General features: G+C 36.2%; 1 protein-coding gene across 12 annotated transcripts in view; it reads left to right on the top strand.

The window, feature by feature from the left end:
- Positions 1-14,621, top strand: part of ENAH (ENAH actin regulator) — a 97,958-nt gene that overhangs the window by 57,751 nt on the left and 25,586 nt on the right. For 6 of the 12 annotated variants that reach the window (XM_066993703.1, XM_066993706.1, XM_066993709.1 and 3 more), the window contains exon 4: positions 2,056-2,140. In XM_066993703.1, coding sequence (XP_066849804.1) covers positions 2,056-2,140 — 85 coding nt within the window. Of the gene's footprint in view, positions 1-1,659; positions 1,672-2,055; positions 2,141-5,809; positions 5,921-14,621 lie in introns of those variants that run through there. The other 6 variants (XM_066993702.1, XM_066993705.1, XM_066993708.1 and 3 more) reach the window with 2 other exon arrangements.

Genomic DNA, 14,621 nt, shown 5'->3' with positions numbered 1-14,621 from the left:
TTCAAGTCAGATGTGTGTGTGCTTTGCAGAAGCTTGCTAAACACCTCATTGTGCAGAATGAATTAAAAGACCTTCATGTCTGTTCTAGCTCTCTCTGCTTATTGGCTAGGTGCACTGGGCATGAACCTAGGGATAACAGTATGATCAAAAGATGTTTTTCATATTTTTGGTTTTTGCTTGTTTATTTTTAATGCTTAGATCATTGTGACTTGTACTGAGAAATGACAGATCTTAGGGAAGGAAATATATTAGACGTAGCAAGCAGTAATGGTATCTAGCATCTTTACGCAGCTGCCCCTGGGTTGTGTCTAATTCCAAAAGTCTGTGAAAGGCTGCAGCATGGTGCAGGCAGCAAACGTATGGGCTGCTTCCCTGGCTGCCTGGGGGCTGCAGACATGGCTTAATGGGCATAAAAGCCTAACACCTGTCACGAAGAGGAGATGAGAGATGAGGGGACTTGTAATGTCAGAAGTTTTAAAGCCAAAAAGTTTTCCAGATAAGCAATATGACAGATGTTTCTATTTTATTGATAACTTGATTATTAATTATCATTGCAGTTAGGTGTTTTGCATTAAAAATAGTGTAAATTTACATCTGTGGATAGCTCTTGGAGATACTCCAAGGAAAATAGTACATCCATTGCATCATCATACACTTAAACATGAGGACCTAATGATTGCTAAAAAGAAGAACTAAGAAAGACAACCTCTGTAATACTTTCTGCTTCTGTCTTTTATAAGTAAGTTTGCATTATGTTTTAACTATAGAGTAGATTGTAAACAACTTTATCATTTTCAGGATTTGTTTTCTTTATGACCACAGTGAAGACAATACTGTGCTGTTTTGAGTACGTGGATCTTTTTGTGTAGCCTTCAAAGACGGCACTTGCTTGCTGAATCTGATGCAGATCAACTGTTCTTGAGGTCTCAATATATCACACATGGTCTTTTCATGTTTTGGGTGACTTACACAAGTTCAGATGGCAAACAACTTCAACATCTTGACATTTGAGATGGATGAGATCTCATTACAACTTGTCCGCTCTAACTACTTTGGTGGAATCTTGGGAAGAAGTTTGTTTCGTTTTGAGACCTCCTCAGAACTGTATAAATGGTGATTGTTCTTAATTCTGTCTTTGATTCTGAATTCCGTAATCTTAAGTGTAGCTATCGTCTAAATAATTTCCTGCTTCACTGACCATTTTTACAGACAAAATACATTTGCTGTGAACTGTACACAATTCCAAATTTCTCCGTCATTCGATTCTGTTAATAGTTTTTAATTAATTTTGTGCTGTAAAGAAATTCATGAGGAATACAAACCTATCTGCTTTTAAAGCATAGATCTAATATACAATTTGAAAGATTTGTAATACAGACTTGGTCATCAGCAAAAAGTCACAGATGAATGATGTCTTTCTCTTTTATGTTTCTTGCTTTTATCAAAATGCACAGTTTGTACATTTGCTGCATGCCTCTTCATTTGGATGCAATACTTGCCTATGGAAAAACAAAGTGCTTCAATCCAAGTTGACAAGCTAAAATCTTGAGTAAATTTTGGTGTGATTTGTAGAAACATACTTACTTTCCTTGTCTCGATTTCGCGATAAAGTTCTGATGTTTTTTCTCCTGTTCTTTCTTTTTTCTTTTTAATTTCCAGTGTTCTATTTAGGTGAGTGCTTTTAATTTTTTGAGTCTTTTCTGTTCCTCCAAGAATATTTGTCCATTGTTTTAAGAAAATACAGACTTGGGGTGCTTTTCAAAGCTTTTGTTAAGTCCAATCACATATATATATAAAATTTATTTTGCATTTCTGTGAAACTTCCATCCATGTGAAATAAAGCCATTCTGCAGATATGTCAGGTAACATTTGTTGCAGCTTTTATTTGCTGTATTATGTTGTTGAGCTTGTTTGGCTTAAGAAGCAGAAGCAGACAGATCCTACGTCATGTGATGGCTTTCCTTTTTCCTTGATTTTTTGTGCTCATCCTCCCCCACTCCCCCCCCCCCCCCAAAGAAGAAATCCAAATAGTGAATGATCTGTCTTCACTTCTAGGTCCTACGTTGCCTCGACAGAATTCACAGCTTCCCTCTCAAGTACAAAATGGTCCGTCACAAGAAGAATTGGACATCCAGAGAAGGTATGGTACTGTAAGAGAACAAATTGTTCAATTAAAGAATTTAGTAACTCATCACTGATGATGAGAAAGTAAATGTCAATGACTTAAAATTACTCTGTTGCATTAGGGTAGTATTTATATGGTTGCAATTTTCAGTAATGCAGCTTTACTGTGTAAAAACTTTGTAGCTTGGTTCCTTCTTAATCTCCACACATTCAGAGATTGCAAGGATTGCTCTTACTGGATTGTCATGAAAGAATTGAAATTCAAATTGGAAATGAAAGACTTCACTGCTGTCATTTTCAGCCAGACTAATTACTTTTCCAGTGACTTAGAGCTTCAGTTTTTGAGACATGTTTATAAAGAAGAAATCAGTAAGCAAGGAAGGAACTTTTAACCTTTGGAAATAGAAAATAAGTCATCTAGTGGAACGTCAATTTTTCTTACTGGATGTGGATGCACTAAATCAAAATATTGTATGGGATAGCTCGTTCCCCTTTCTTCTATCTTAGTTCATTACCAAAAAAAAAAAAGGAAACAAAAAAAAAAAACCCACCCCACAATCTTTATTTTCTGCTTCCAGTGTATACAGAACCTTTATTATACAGAACCTTACAGAACCAGTGTATTACAGAACCTTTAGTAGTTTAATTTTTGGCTATAGCAATATTGGTTATAGCTGTGCTGCCCTCAGGGAGAAGACTGTTCCTCTGGCCGATTGGCACTCCTCCTAGTGTAGCTGTTTTCTGTTCAACTAGAGGCCACTGGATCCTGTCCCCTGTAACATTTTTAACATGTTTATTTTTTTCCACAGTTCATTTTAATAATTAAGTATGTATCAATCATGTGGCCGAGTTCTGGGAAAAAAACTTCCTAGCTGCCATAGTCCTGCTCTCCTTTTTCAGGAGTTGGACTTGATGATCCTTATGTGTCCCTTCCAACTCAGGATATTCTATGATTCTTATTCCATTGCAATATGCGTTAGTGCGGTATGTGAAGTGTCTGGGACTAGGGTATGTGAGAAGGCAAAGTCTTCTAGGTTGGTGGTATGAGACTGGGTTGACTGAAAAACAGACCTTGGTCTGTCTTAACCATACTGCTTGTGAAGCAATCCTGAATTATTTTACCATCAAGATACTCCCAGGAGATTAGCTGTTCCCTTCCAGAAGGGATGCTGGGAGCAGTTTAGGTCATGTGCAGTACAGATGCAGGGAACAGGGTCCTTGAATAAATAGGAAGTCACCCAGTTTGACACTGCAAATACACGTAATAGTTTTCAGGGGTAACTGAAAAAATAACTAACATGCTGGATCTAACTGGCAATGGCACTGAAGATATTTCTATTTAATATTTTTCATTTTGCTTCTTTATGTAGAGGTGAGCAGAAACAGATTGCTAATTTGGAAATGATTCATATTATATATTTGATTAATTAGCTACACACGTGTAACAAAGTATTGACATTAAAATTGGTCATGCTTGTCTTTTTCCTAGAATATATGGCACTTGTTTAATGTGAGCAGGGATCACTATCTGAAATTTACCTTGTTCAAAAATTAATATCAAGAAGCCCATTACAAATCTGTGTTTAATGTGTTTACTTCTAAACCTGCTGTCATGATAAAGGTCTCTTTTTGTGTCACTCTTATTTTTGACAGATTTTAAAATGTTGTTTTGATTAGCTTTTTCTGTTCCCTTCTGTTCCTTTAGAAAGTTTTATTAATTGAAATTTATAATGCTGAAATACTCTTAGAGAAGCATTGTAGATGGATGTCCCCAGAAAGAAATGCTGCCCAATGTTAAGAGCCCCGAAAGTCTCTTGAAGCTTTATGCAAGAAGGCTGTATTATTAGATGCATTCTTATGGCTTCACTTCTCATTTCATCAGTGTGCTCTACTTGTTTTCATCTAATATAACTTCCTCTTTGAAGTCTGGTCCTGTTTTTGATTTTTATTTTTTCTCAAGAAAAAGCATAGGGAACTGGCATTCCAGTATTTACTCATGTTGATAGCCACATTGTGGAAAAAACGTTGTGTCATCAAGTTGAAGACAAACACAATTTTGTTAAACCATTTCACAAATGATTCTGCAGTCTCTGTGTTACTGTAAGCATGTAGTTATAATACAGTTCAATTCTAGCTTAGAGCTTGTGCGCTCTAGAACTTAAAGACACTTAGTGTATAAATTCTAAGCTTCCAGACTGTAATAGCAATAGCCTTACTACCATAACATAGAGAGTAGTAAATAGTTTGGAAGAAAGAGGTTTATGTATGCGTTACTTGTAGCAGATCTGTAAGTGACATTTCCAGTCTCAGTAAAGATGGTGTGGGCAGAATTAAGTTCTGTAGGAAGTAGTAAGATGAGGTAGTGCAGGAGAAGGGAATGAATAAATGTTACTGTGTAGAAAGGAACGTGGAGTTGTGATTTCAGGAGAAATGTAGGCTTTGTGGAGTCTATTGCTTGTGAAATGTGTCTGTTGGGGTGAGGGTTTCTGTTTAAGATGTGGCTTTAGTAATAGCTGTCTTTTAAGTGCTGTGGTCTCTTATCCCTCCCATTAAATATACCTGAATTCAGCACTGTTTGACCAACACCTCTGTAAAAGAGTTTACGAAAATACATTTTAAGTGATTCTAAGTCCACAGACAAAAATCTGCTTAGGTTAAAAAGTGAAGTTGGTAATGGGATCCTGTGGACATCATCTAGTTCAAACTTTTGCTTGAAGTAGGGCTAATTTCAGACTTACGTGGCTTGAAGTGTCAGGGCTTTTGTAGGCACTAATAGACATATTGCCTCACAAACGTTTTGCCAAAGGAGTGACCAGTGAAGAATGACATCTTAGATCTTCAAGTGATCTGATGCTTTCCTTTGCTTTTGTAACCATTGTTCAACAATCTTGTGGAAACAGTGAATAGAAGAATTATTTCAATCATTATCAACAGAAGTGTGTCTCTTTTTGTTCTACGTTTTTTCCTTTTTAGAAAGCATTTAGATGCTTTATGTTCTGAATAAAAGTGCTAAAGTAGTACTTTTACTTCATTTTGCTGCACATGAATGTTTGCATTATTTACTGTGCATTGAATAACAGTTTATAAAGCCATTAGGACCAGATATGCAATGTAAAACACTGAGTTTTTTATGAGGCCAAGATTACATTAAATGAAATCATTTAGTTTGGTGAATTGATAAATTCATTACTTTGTTTTTAAAAACCTTAATACAGGCTGTGTGCTTTCCCTATAAAAAATAACTATGGGAGTATTTGAAGATAACTGTTATCTTCCCTTAACTTGCTCTGATTTAAATACATCAATAATAACCTTTAAAACACTTTAGCTTTGATTTTGAATACTCAAAAGTGAAATCTTTCTGTTTTCATCAGAGATATTTTTCATTTTGTCAGTGTTAGGCAATGTATAGAAATTCTACTGGCTATTAGGAAGTGAGCAATTTCACTTGACATAGGTATTTGTTAATAACTTCAGAGTTACTTAGCATTTTAAAATATATTATTAGTTCATAGCATGCCTCTGTGCTAGTCATGAATATAAATTTACCTTCTCTTCCAGCCATGGTAAATATATTGTCAGGAATATGAGTCAGAGAGTTGGTATCTAATATGATACTGAGGAATTTATTGAGTTAATATTTATAAATAACTTCAAAGTCATCACTGCTTCATAAATAAAGAGTCCAAGAACACCAGAAACAGAAAGTGTATAGATTAGGAGGAGTAATGAAGGTGTACAAGCCACCTGTTGTCTTTCAGGGACGTAATGGACCAAAAGTTGACCGATTTCTGTCGTAAGTAATCAAAAATGTTACAGGTTCTCAAAACTCAGTACCAGAATACTTGTATTTCCTGTCATTATTAAATATTTGATGTTTGCTTACAGTTTTAGATTATATCATAGATTGGTGCGATACTATTAAACACAGAGAACTTGGTGTGTGACGCTACTAGAAAGTAGTATTGATATGGCTTTGTTTTCATAACATCTTTTGGGAGGCTTATTAGCAGTGGATAGTAGAAGTTTGGAGACTGACAAGGTTAATGGTTTTTTATCCTTTGTAGAATGTGTTCCTTTATGCCTTTTGATAGCTTAGAAGTATTTTTGCTGAGGTTTTGCTAATCTTAATTTATAACCACCTTTAAAGGATTTATATTTTTGGTAAATTAGTATTTATTTCATATATAATTCCTGAGTTTTTTAAAATCACGTGAATTCTGATTCCTGACTTTTAAAAACACTTGGAAATACTGAAGGGAAAAAAGTGCATCCTACAATTAATAGTAACGTAGTTATATTAGTACTAATGTAGTTATAAGGGAAGGAAAGTTTATGCCCATCACATTTTGTCCCTGATAGCCTGGCTTCTACTGTTTTTGGTATAACCCATGACCTTTCCCTAGTTAGTAGCCAGATGTATTACTTCCAATTCTCTTTACCTTTAAGTTGTTTCATCTATCTGACAGTTTATTTTGAGGAAGTAGTATTTCTTTAAAGGCATACAAATTGATTAGATTATGACTATATGGTTATAATCTGAGATAGGCATGTGAATAAGATATAGTAGTTAGCTTTTTGCTTTAGGTTATAAATAATCAGTGGAATACTGCCATTACAAAGTCTATATGAAGTTTGCATTCCAGAGACATGATCTAGGTGGAATTAAAGTTGGGTGTGTTTTTTCTTTTTTTAAAATGCATAAGCTAAGGCTAGGCTTTCTAGCCATCCGAAGTTATAACAGTATAGTTTAGTTTTCGAGTTGAGGTGAGGTGGTTCACAGGACAGCCTGAGGCTATTTGGATCTTTCTTACTTATGCATTGCATAGCAGGAAGGGAGAGAAAAGGAGATTGAAACAAAAAGACCCATCAGCATTGTTTATAGCACCCTAAAGACTTGATTTTTCTTGCCCTCAAAGTTTCTGGAAAACAGAGTTCTGGCATAATAATGACTTTTTTTAGTGCCTGTCGTCTCATTTTTTTTAATTCAGTTTCTTCCTATTCACAGTAAAGTTTTCCTTAGTTCTGTCAAGTTTAGCTTTCAGAGATTTTACTGATTTTATGTAGAGTTAACAAGTGCAGGCTGGTTACTGTACTGAATAGCTATAGATGTTGGACAACATTGACTTGTTTAGCAGACTGAGATCTCTTGCGTTAAGCAGTCTTTTAACTACATTGGCAAAATTACTGCCTTAATCACTGCAATTGAATATGTATGTTGCTGCAAGGATGATTCTGACAATTACATTGAAATGTCTCTTTGAAATCTTTCTGCAAAATCTTGTTCAGTTCGTTGTTTTTTTAGTGTAAAACATGAAATTGAGATTAGAAAATGGTCTACGTTTTTCCAGATTTTTAGTTATTGTGGTTCCCTTTCCTGAAACTAACTCTGTTCTGATTGTGCTAATGGAAATACCACTGAGAGGATTTGCCAATGAAAGTAGATTTTTCTACTAGTGAGATTCTTAATTTTTGCTAAAATTTGATGTGCATGTTTTTCATGCAATCTGGTTTCTGAAAGAAGTGTTCTGTTTGATCAAACCTTAAGTCTATTTAATTGTTTACCTATTATGTAAACAAAGAGCATACATTAGACCCCTTTCTCTGTTAGAAATCCTGTATCTAATAACCTTTGGCTTGTAGTTGCATCTTCATGTCTCTGTTGTGGTGTTTAGTAACCAGTTTTTGCTTAACTGATTAAACACTACTCTTCTCTTATTCCCTTATTTCCATTCCTCCTTCCAGGAAAGGAAGCCACCTGTGTACCAAATACTAGTATTTGGGTTATTTTAATACTAGCATACAGGAAGATTAAATTGACAGTTAAGAATTTTTGTATGCAGTGGTGATCAACATCAGGGGAACAGCTATAGTGACATCTAGATTTGATTAGTGTTTCAAGCAATTATACAATTAAAATGCCTTTACACTTAGTTTAATGCAAAACTATAAAACGTTCTTTGATGCAAACTTCAAAGAAAAAAAAGATTGAAACAGAAATGAAAGGTGAGTATTTCTAAGAATCAGAGGTCCACTACTGTTGAAACTGGGAATAATTGTCAGTTCCAGAGCATGTGCTTAAACTTGCTTCATAAATCTCATACTTTTATTGAACAGTCAAACGCTGTGGATCATGTAAGTGTGGATCATCTTTCTTGTTTGTTCTATCTTGACTAGCTCTAGTCAGGGTTTCTCTGAAACAATATGCAGTATGCTTAGGTAGAGGTAGAAGTTGTCCAGACCATGTAACACTTGAAGATGCGTTGTGGTTGTTTTTTTTTTGTTTTTTTTTTTTTTTGCTTTAAAGCTAACTTGGTAAGAGTTCAATGAGTGAGAGCATATAGCAAGAGTTCAGTTTAGATGAGGTAAAGTTAAGTTGATGCAACTGAGAGCTTAGGAAGTTGGGAAGAGGTTTAACCTTGATCGCTTCTGTTCAGTTATGTTACTGAGGCACCATGAGTACTTTTATTAAGACTTGTCTCAGTGGAGGCCGCCTGCATTTGGAAATGTGCAATCTATTACAAAGAAAAAAGTGTAAATCATGTCAAATTAATTATGAAATTTGTGGGCATGGTCATCCATGTACGTAAACATTAGCATGTAAGAATTGATACACATATTCAGTAGGTTTTCTTGACCATACAGGGGAGAGAGCTATGTGGCAATTACTGAATTTTAGAATGATGAATAAATTGCTAAATATTGAAGATGGAAGAGCAAGCTTAATGTTGATATTCAGATTTTATTGTAAGTTACTGAAAATTTGAAGGGCCATAGGAGGTACACCTTTTCCCTTTCTGGATTTAGGCAAGAGAAGATTAAACTAGTAGCTATGTTCAGAATAAGTGACTTGTTAAAACACTCACTTTTTGATTTCTTTCTGTAAACAGTTGTAACAGTGATAAAATTGGGTTGACTTTATCTAGTTAAATTGGTGTCCAGTTGCTAGGTAGCTACTCTTGGGTAGACTATGAAAGGCTTCAGTTAGCAGCCAAGGTCACCCATGCATGTGGTGCTAGCGGCCTCCAGCTCACAGCTAAGCCTTGTGTTGCCTGCTTGCAGCCAGCTGCCCTGTTTGTTGCAGTGACTCAGTGGTGGGAGGAGAGGATCATGTGAGACGTATTCTGGTAGGTAGTGGCTGTTGGATTAGATAATGGTACCTATGCCCACATGCTTGGGCTTTCAGCATTTTACAATAAAACTCCAAATATTGCGGGCTTTTGGATGTTACTCCATATACTGAGGCATGGGTAGAGGGGCTGGTGCCAAGAGCTCAGAGGACTCCTGAAAGCACGGGCATACTAGGACTGCAGGACTGGAATGCTACTGACTTTTCTCATGGTGTGTGCCCTGACAATGCAACTTTTAAAATCAGTAAGCGTACCTGAAGTTTAACGGCCATGAAGCTTAATTTGAAGTTTTGGTGGATCAAGTGATGGTTTTTGGTGTCTTCATTCAATACATTCCTCTTACTAATGATTTTTTTCCTCATCCATACTTTCATTGCGGCTGTTGTCATAGCTCTAAGCAGCTAAAACAGGGGTAGTATTCCTCTTTATCTTCCTCAGTGATTTGATGTCCTTCTTTGACACCAAGTTATTCAGCAAAGAAAGAATGGAATATGAGATTGATGTGGTCATAAATTATGAGTAATAGCTGTCAAATACTAGGTGTTATCTACATGCGACTGACCTTTTTGCTCAGTGCAACAATTACTTCATTCACATCTGTTCCTCAATATATTTTTTTTTCCTGCAGGCTTTGTCTTGCCTGTTGAATTTAGATGTGATACAAAGATGCTTCTGTCTTTACTGTTCATGGAAATACCTCTGGTTTTAACGTAACTGGCTTCATGACAAACCCTTTGGGTTTGTGGATGAATTCTGTTATTCAGGTTGGTATGTTGTTGTCTTGGCACAGTTTTGTCACCTTTTTAGGAAGAATGTTAATGGCCTGGTCTCACAGCCAAGGTGAAAATACACCACTGTTAGCATCTTGAAGTTTTATGTGAATGTACAGGAAGAACTTCCATCTGAGGAAACAAGGTGACCTGTCAGAACAGACATCTATTTGGTTTCAGTAACTGTTTTAGCAATGAATTTGTTAATGTAGGTTTTTTCCTCTTGGTGCCCGTGTGACAGCAGTTCTGGTGGTGTGGTTTTTTTTAGACAGGATGAGATTTGTTTAATTCTTAGGCATCCGCTTGCTGTTTTAAGTCTTTGCACAAATGGAGACGCTTTCAGTAACACTTCTACAGGTGACCAAGGTGAAAAGTGAGAAGTTCCAGAAAAGGATGGTCTCTCTATAGCCTCTGTCTGTTTTGACACAGAATATTTTTTCACCAGCAAATGCGAAGTTTCTTGATATAGTTGAGATCTTTGTCTTCCACTCAACTCATGTGGTAGTGGTCATCTTTTAAGAGAATTGACTGAGGCTTCAATTCTTTTGATCGGCTATATTGAAATCTTTAATGAAGGGGCCTATGGATCTCAGTCTCACACAAGCTAAGACAACCTATTTTTTTGTCAAAAAATACAGATCTCAAAGTATTAGATAATATTAATTTGGAATAATTTTGTAGTTGCCTTGTGTGATTCTGTTACTTGTTCAGCTGTAACTTGCTAAAGGCATGCTAGGAAGTGATCTTGCTCGTTTTGTTTAACATCAAGAGCTGAGATAGTAGCACTGCTTCTGAGTTGTTACTCCCTTTTATGAGCTGATTCAGTACAAACTAGGAAGGCTTTGTGTGTACCTGGGTAGGCTAACAGCAATGTTGTTTTGCTGTTCTCATGCAAGATTCTAATAACTTCCAGTAATACTGATCACTTTGACCCTTGCAGATTTTTTTCAGCAGGGATGCAATAGTGAGTATGTTGCTTGGTGCATGTTTATCCTTGTGATATTTCAAGACTGTAGTCATGCTTCTGATTCCTAGCTGATCAAAGGACAGGACGAAGTAATGCTGATGGAGTTCAGAGTCACAAGTTACTGTTACAACTATGATTCTTTCTTAATCCTCTGACTGTCCTCAGCTGGACAAAAGTGTAGGGGCAAGAAAAAGAGAAAATAACTTGCTTTAACTTTAAAAGCTGTTGGAATTTTTAAAACAACAAATAAAAACATAAAAACAACAACAACAAACACAAAGAAGAACACACACAAAAAGAAAAAAAAAAAATCAAACCAGCATCCCCAGAGTGAAGTCTAAGGTGGTTTTGGTGTGAAACTAATTAAGATCCAAAAAGAAATAGTTTCATGACTAGGATGCATGATACAGCTGGTAGCTATTCTGAAGTTGATTATTAGTATCTAAACCAGTGTAAAAGTACCCACATTGCATATGACTGATGTGCTGTCCAGTTTTATAGCACAGTGTTAACTGTTGTTAATGTGCCTCAGCCGTTAGATTATAGTAATTCACAATTTTAGATAACTAGTCATTAGAACTAGGGGGAATGGCCTCAAGTTGCACCAGGGGAGGTTCAGGTTGGAAATGACGAGACATTTCTTCTCAGAAAGAGCAGTCAGGTGTTGGGACGGGTTGCCCAGGGAGGTGGTGGAGTCACCGTCCCTGGGGGTGTTCAAGGAAGGTTGGATGTGGTGCTTAGAGACATGGTTTAGTGGGTGACATTGGTGGTAGGGGGATGGTTGGACCAGGTGATCTTGGAGGTGTTTTCCAACCTTAATGATTCTATGAATCTATAATATGCATTTCACTATAAGTTAGCGTGCTGAGACACATTTGTAGTGCCTCTATGCCTAAGTCATAGAATATCCAAGTTGGAAGGGACCCACGAGGATCAAGTTCACCTCCTGGGTCCCAAAGGACCACCCAAAATATCAGACCTTGTTTCTGAGAGCGTTGTCCAAATGCCAGATGTACTCTGGTGGGTTCAGTGCTGTGACCACTGCCTTGGGAAGCCTGTTCCAGTGCCCGACCAGCCTCTAGGTGCAGAACCTTTTCCTGATACCCAGCCTGAATTGACCCTGTTGCAGTTTCAAGCTGTTCCCTTGGGTCCTGAAAAGTTGTCCTGGTTGCTAGATAGTGTGCTTTCTATGGCTGAACAATATTCATGTATTGCTTTCACAATGTTCATGAATATTCCTGTCTTTTAGATGTACCAAATCCTTGACATTTCAGAAATGCTTAAATTAGTGTGTAATGACCCTTCTTAATCTCCTAATGCTTTTGCATAATATGTTTTTTTCTCTGACAATTTTAAAATTACATTAACAAATGATAACTAAACAAAGACATGGAGTTCAATGCAAACAAATTTATCCTGGTTTTAATAAGCAAAATGAGTTCTTAATGTGTTCACGCATATTAGAACTAGTCAGTACATACGTGCATGCACATACCCCTCTCAGTAGTTAGAAAAACTTGAAATAAAGCTAACAAAAATCCCCCTTGCTGAGCCAGAGCAAACATCCATTGAGCTTAATTACTCAAACATGTTAAATGTCCTGAATACTTCCTCCTGCTGCCCTGCCATCCTCTGGGCATTTTTGGTTCTACAGCCTTTATGCCTGACACAATTTCTGCTTTCTAAGCGCCCTTACATATTTTTTTTTTCTTGTGGTGGGGTTTCTTCCTTGAATCACTCTGACAAGGAGTACTACATCTCATCTGCTTGATGTGCAAAGGTGCTCTTTTTTCTTGAGCCTTTGCAATTTTTATTAGTTGAGTTGAATCTTTCCTCCTAGATGTTGTATTAGGATGTCCTCATTGTTCAAGGTTTTAGACCTACAGTTGTCTTTTCCAGAATACAGAATTCCAGCTTATTTATTTTTTTATTGTGTGAAACTTCTTTTGGTACATTTCATCATAGTGTGCCGCTCTTTGAACCTTTTCAGTTCTGCTGTTTTCCTGCCTTCTGAGATACATGAACACAAATGCAGATTAACCAATGGATTTGTGAAGCAGGATAATATTTTCTATGCTGTTCTGTAGTCCTTTCTTAATGTCAAGGGTCTAGCTAACGTTTTTTGAACAGAACACTTGTATGGATATTTTAAAAGAACCCTTAGTCTTGAGTCATATTCCAGCATTTAGTCAGTCCAGCATTTTATATGTGAATTAGCAGAATTCTCCCCTTCCCCCTACATCACATCAGCTATATCCCAGTTGTTTTATTTGCCAGTTTTATTGCCTGGTTACTTGGAGTTAGAAGATCCACCTGTACTTCTTCACAATCAGTCATCATCCTTGCTATCCTAAAAAACTTAATATTAAGGAACTTAGTCTGGGACACTTCATTGTTTCTTTTCCAGCTTGCTTATGAAAATATGAAATGGCACAGTTCTTGGTATGGCTTATCACAGAACTGCCTTTGTGATGTTTCACTTCTGGGAGAAGTGACCTATGTCAAGGTTCTATTTCTGTTTTAAAAATACATATATGAAAAAGCATTTAAGTATCTTGCAGTTGCTTGATGTTTTATTAAACTCAGTGAACTGATACCTTCTAGATTCATAAACTAAATATAGCTTGAAATGGTTATAAATTAGTACCTTATCTACGTTTTAGTTTTAGGATTAACAATGTGTAGCTTCCTAGATAAAATATGCTAATTTCTGCAGAATGAATTAGAAGAAAATAAAACTAACACAGCTGTTTTAGAGTAAGTGCTGACTCTTGCTCTGAATAGCCTTTTAGATACAAACATCTGCACAAAAAAAGAGTCAAATGTGATTTAGTTGAAGTTAGACAGAAGGAAAACCCCACTTTCATCTAATAATATATATTTTTATCTGAGGGAAGGAGAGTACACAGGAAAACTAGATTTGTACGAGACATAGCAAGTAAAAATTAATGACAAAAATATTTTTGAAGCTTAAATTTCTGTGGTTTATGTTATATTCTCTTGATGTTTTGCAGAAATCCTCTACTGGTTCCAAAAACGTATCAGTCAATTAAAAGACCTTTTGGTGGACTTGAAATGCTAAAAATCAAGCATTTAACGAAATGAGTTGTAGCTCTAATTTCTTAGTTACTGCTCCTACGACTTTGTTTTAAGTGAGAACAGTAGCAGGCAGAAGAACTGATGCAGAAGCAGAACTATTTTGCAGCTTCTGAGGATGTTGGGTAATGTTTTCAGTATGGAAGAGTCCTTCTGCTGTACATAACTGGGGCTTAATTGCTTTTAGCAATTAACAAATTGTCAACATTTCAGTGTGGGATTTCTTTTTATTTTTTAAAGAATACTGGTATGAAATAGGATGGATTTGAATAATAACAGTGAATGGGCTGGCGTTTCCATTTCTGCAAGTAAAACCTAAGAATGAATAGGAGTGAACTAGCTGAAGTTCCCTGTGTTTTCAGGCATGTGTAAAACTAGGTGTGTAATGCAGGATTACCAATGACCTTTCTAAATAAAAGCAGTATATAGAAAATATATCTAATGCATTAAGGTGTCAAAATTTAGGTCTCCTTTTTGCTTTTATAGTTAAAAGCTGGCTGAGTTTCATATTTGTTGAGAAGTTACCTTTAGCTT

Source organism: Anser cygnoides, chromosome 3 (genome assembly GCF_040182565.1).
Source record: "Anser cygnoides isolate HZ-2024a breed goose chromosome 3, Taihu_goose_T2T_genome, whole genome shotgun sequence".
Classification (NCBI taxonomy): domain Eukaryota; kingdom Metazoa; phylum Chordata; class Aves; order Anseriformes; family Anatidae; genus Anser; species Anser cygnoides.
The sequence above is the reverse complement of the archived record's forward strand: the minus strand, read 5'-3'. Positions and strand labels throughout refer to the sequence as shown.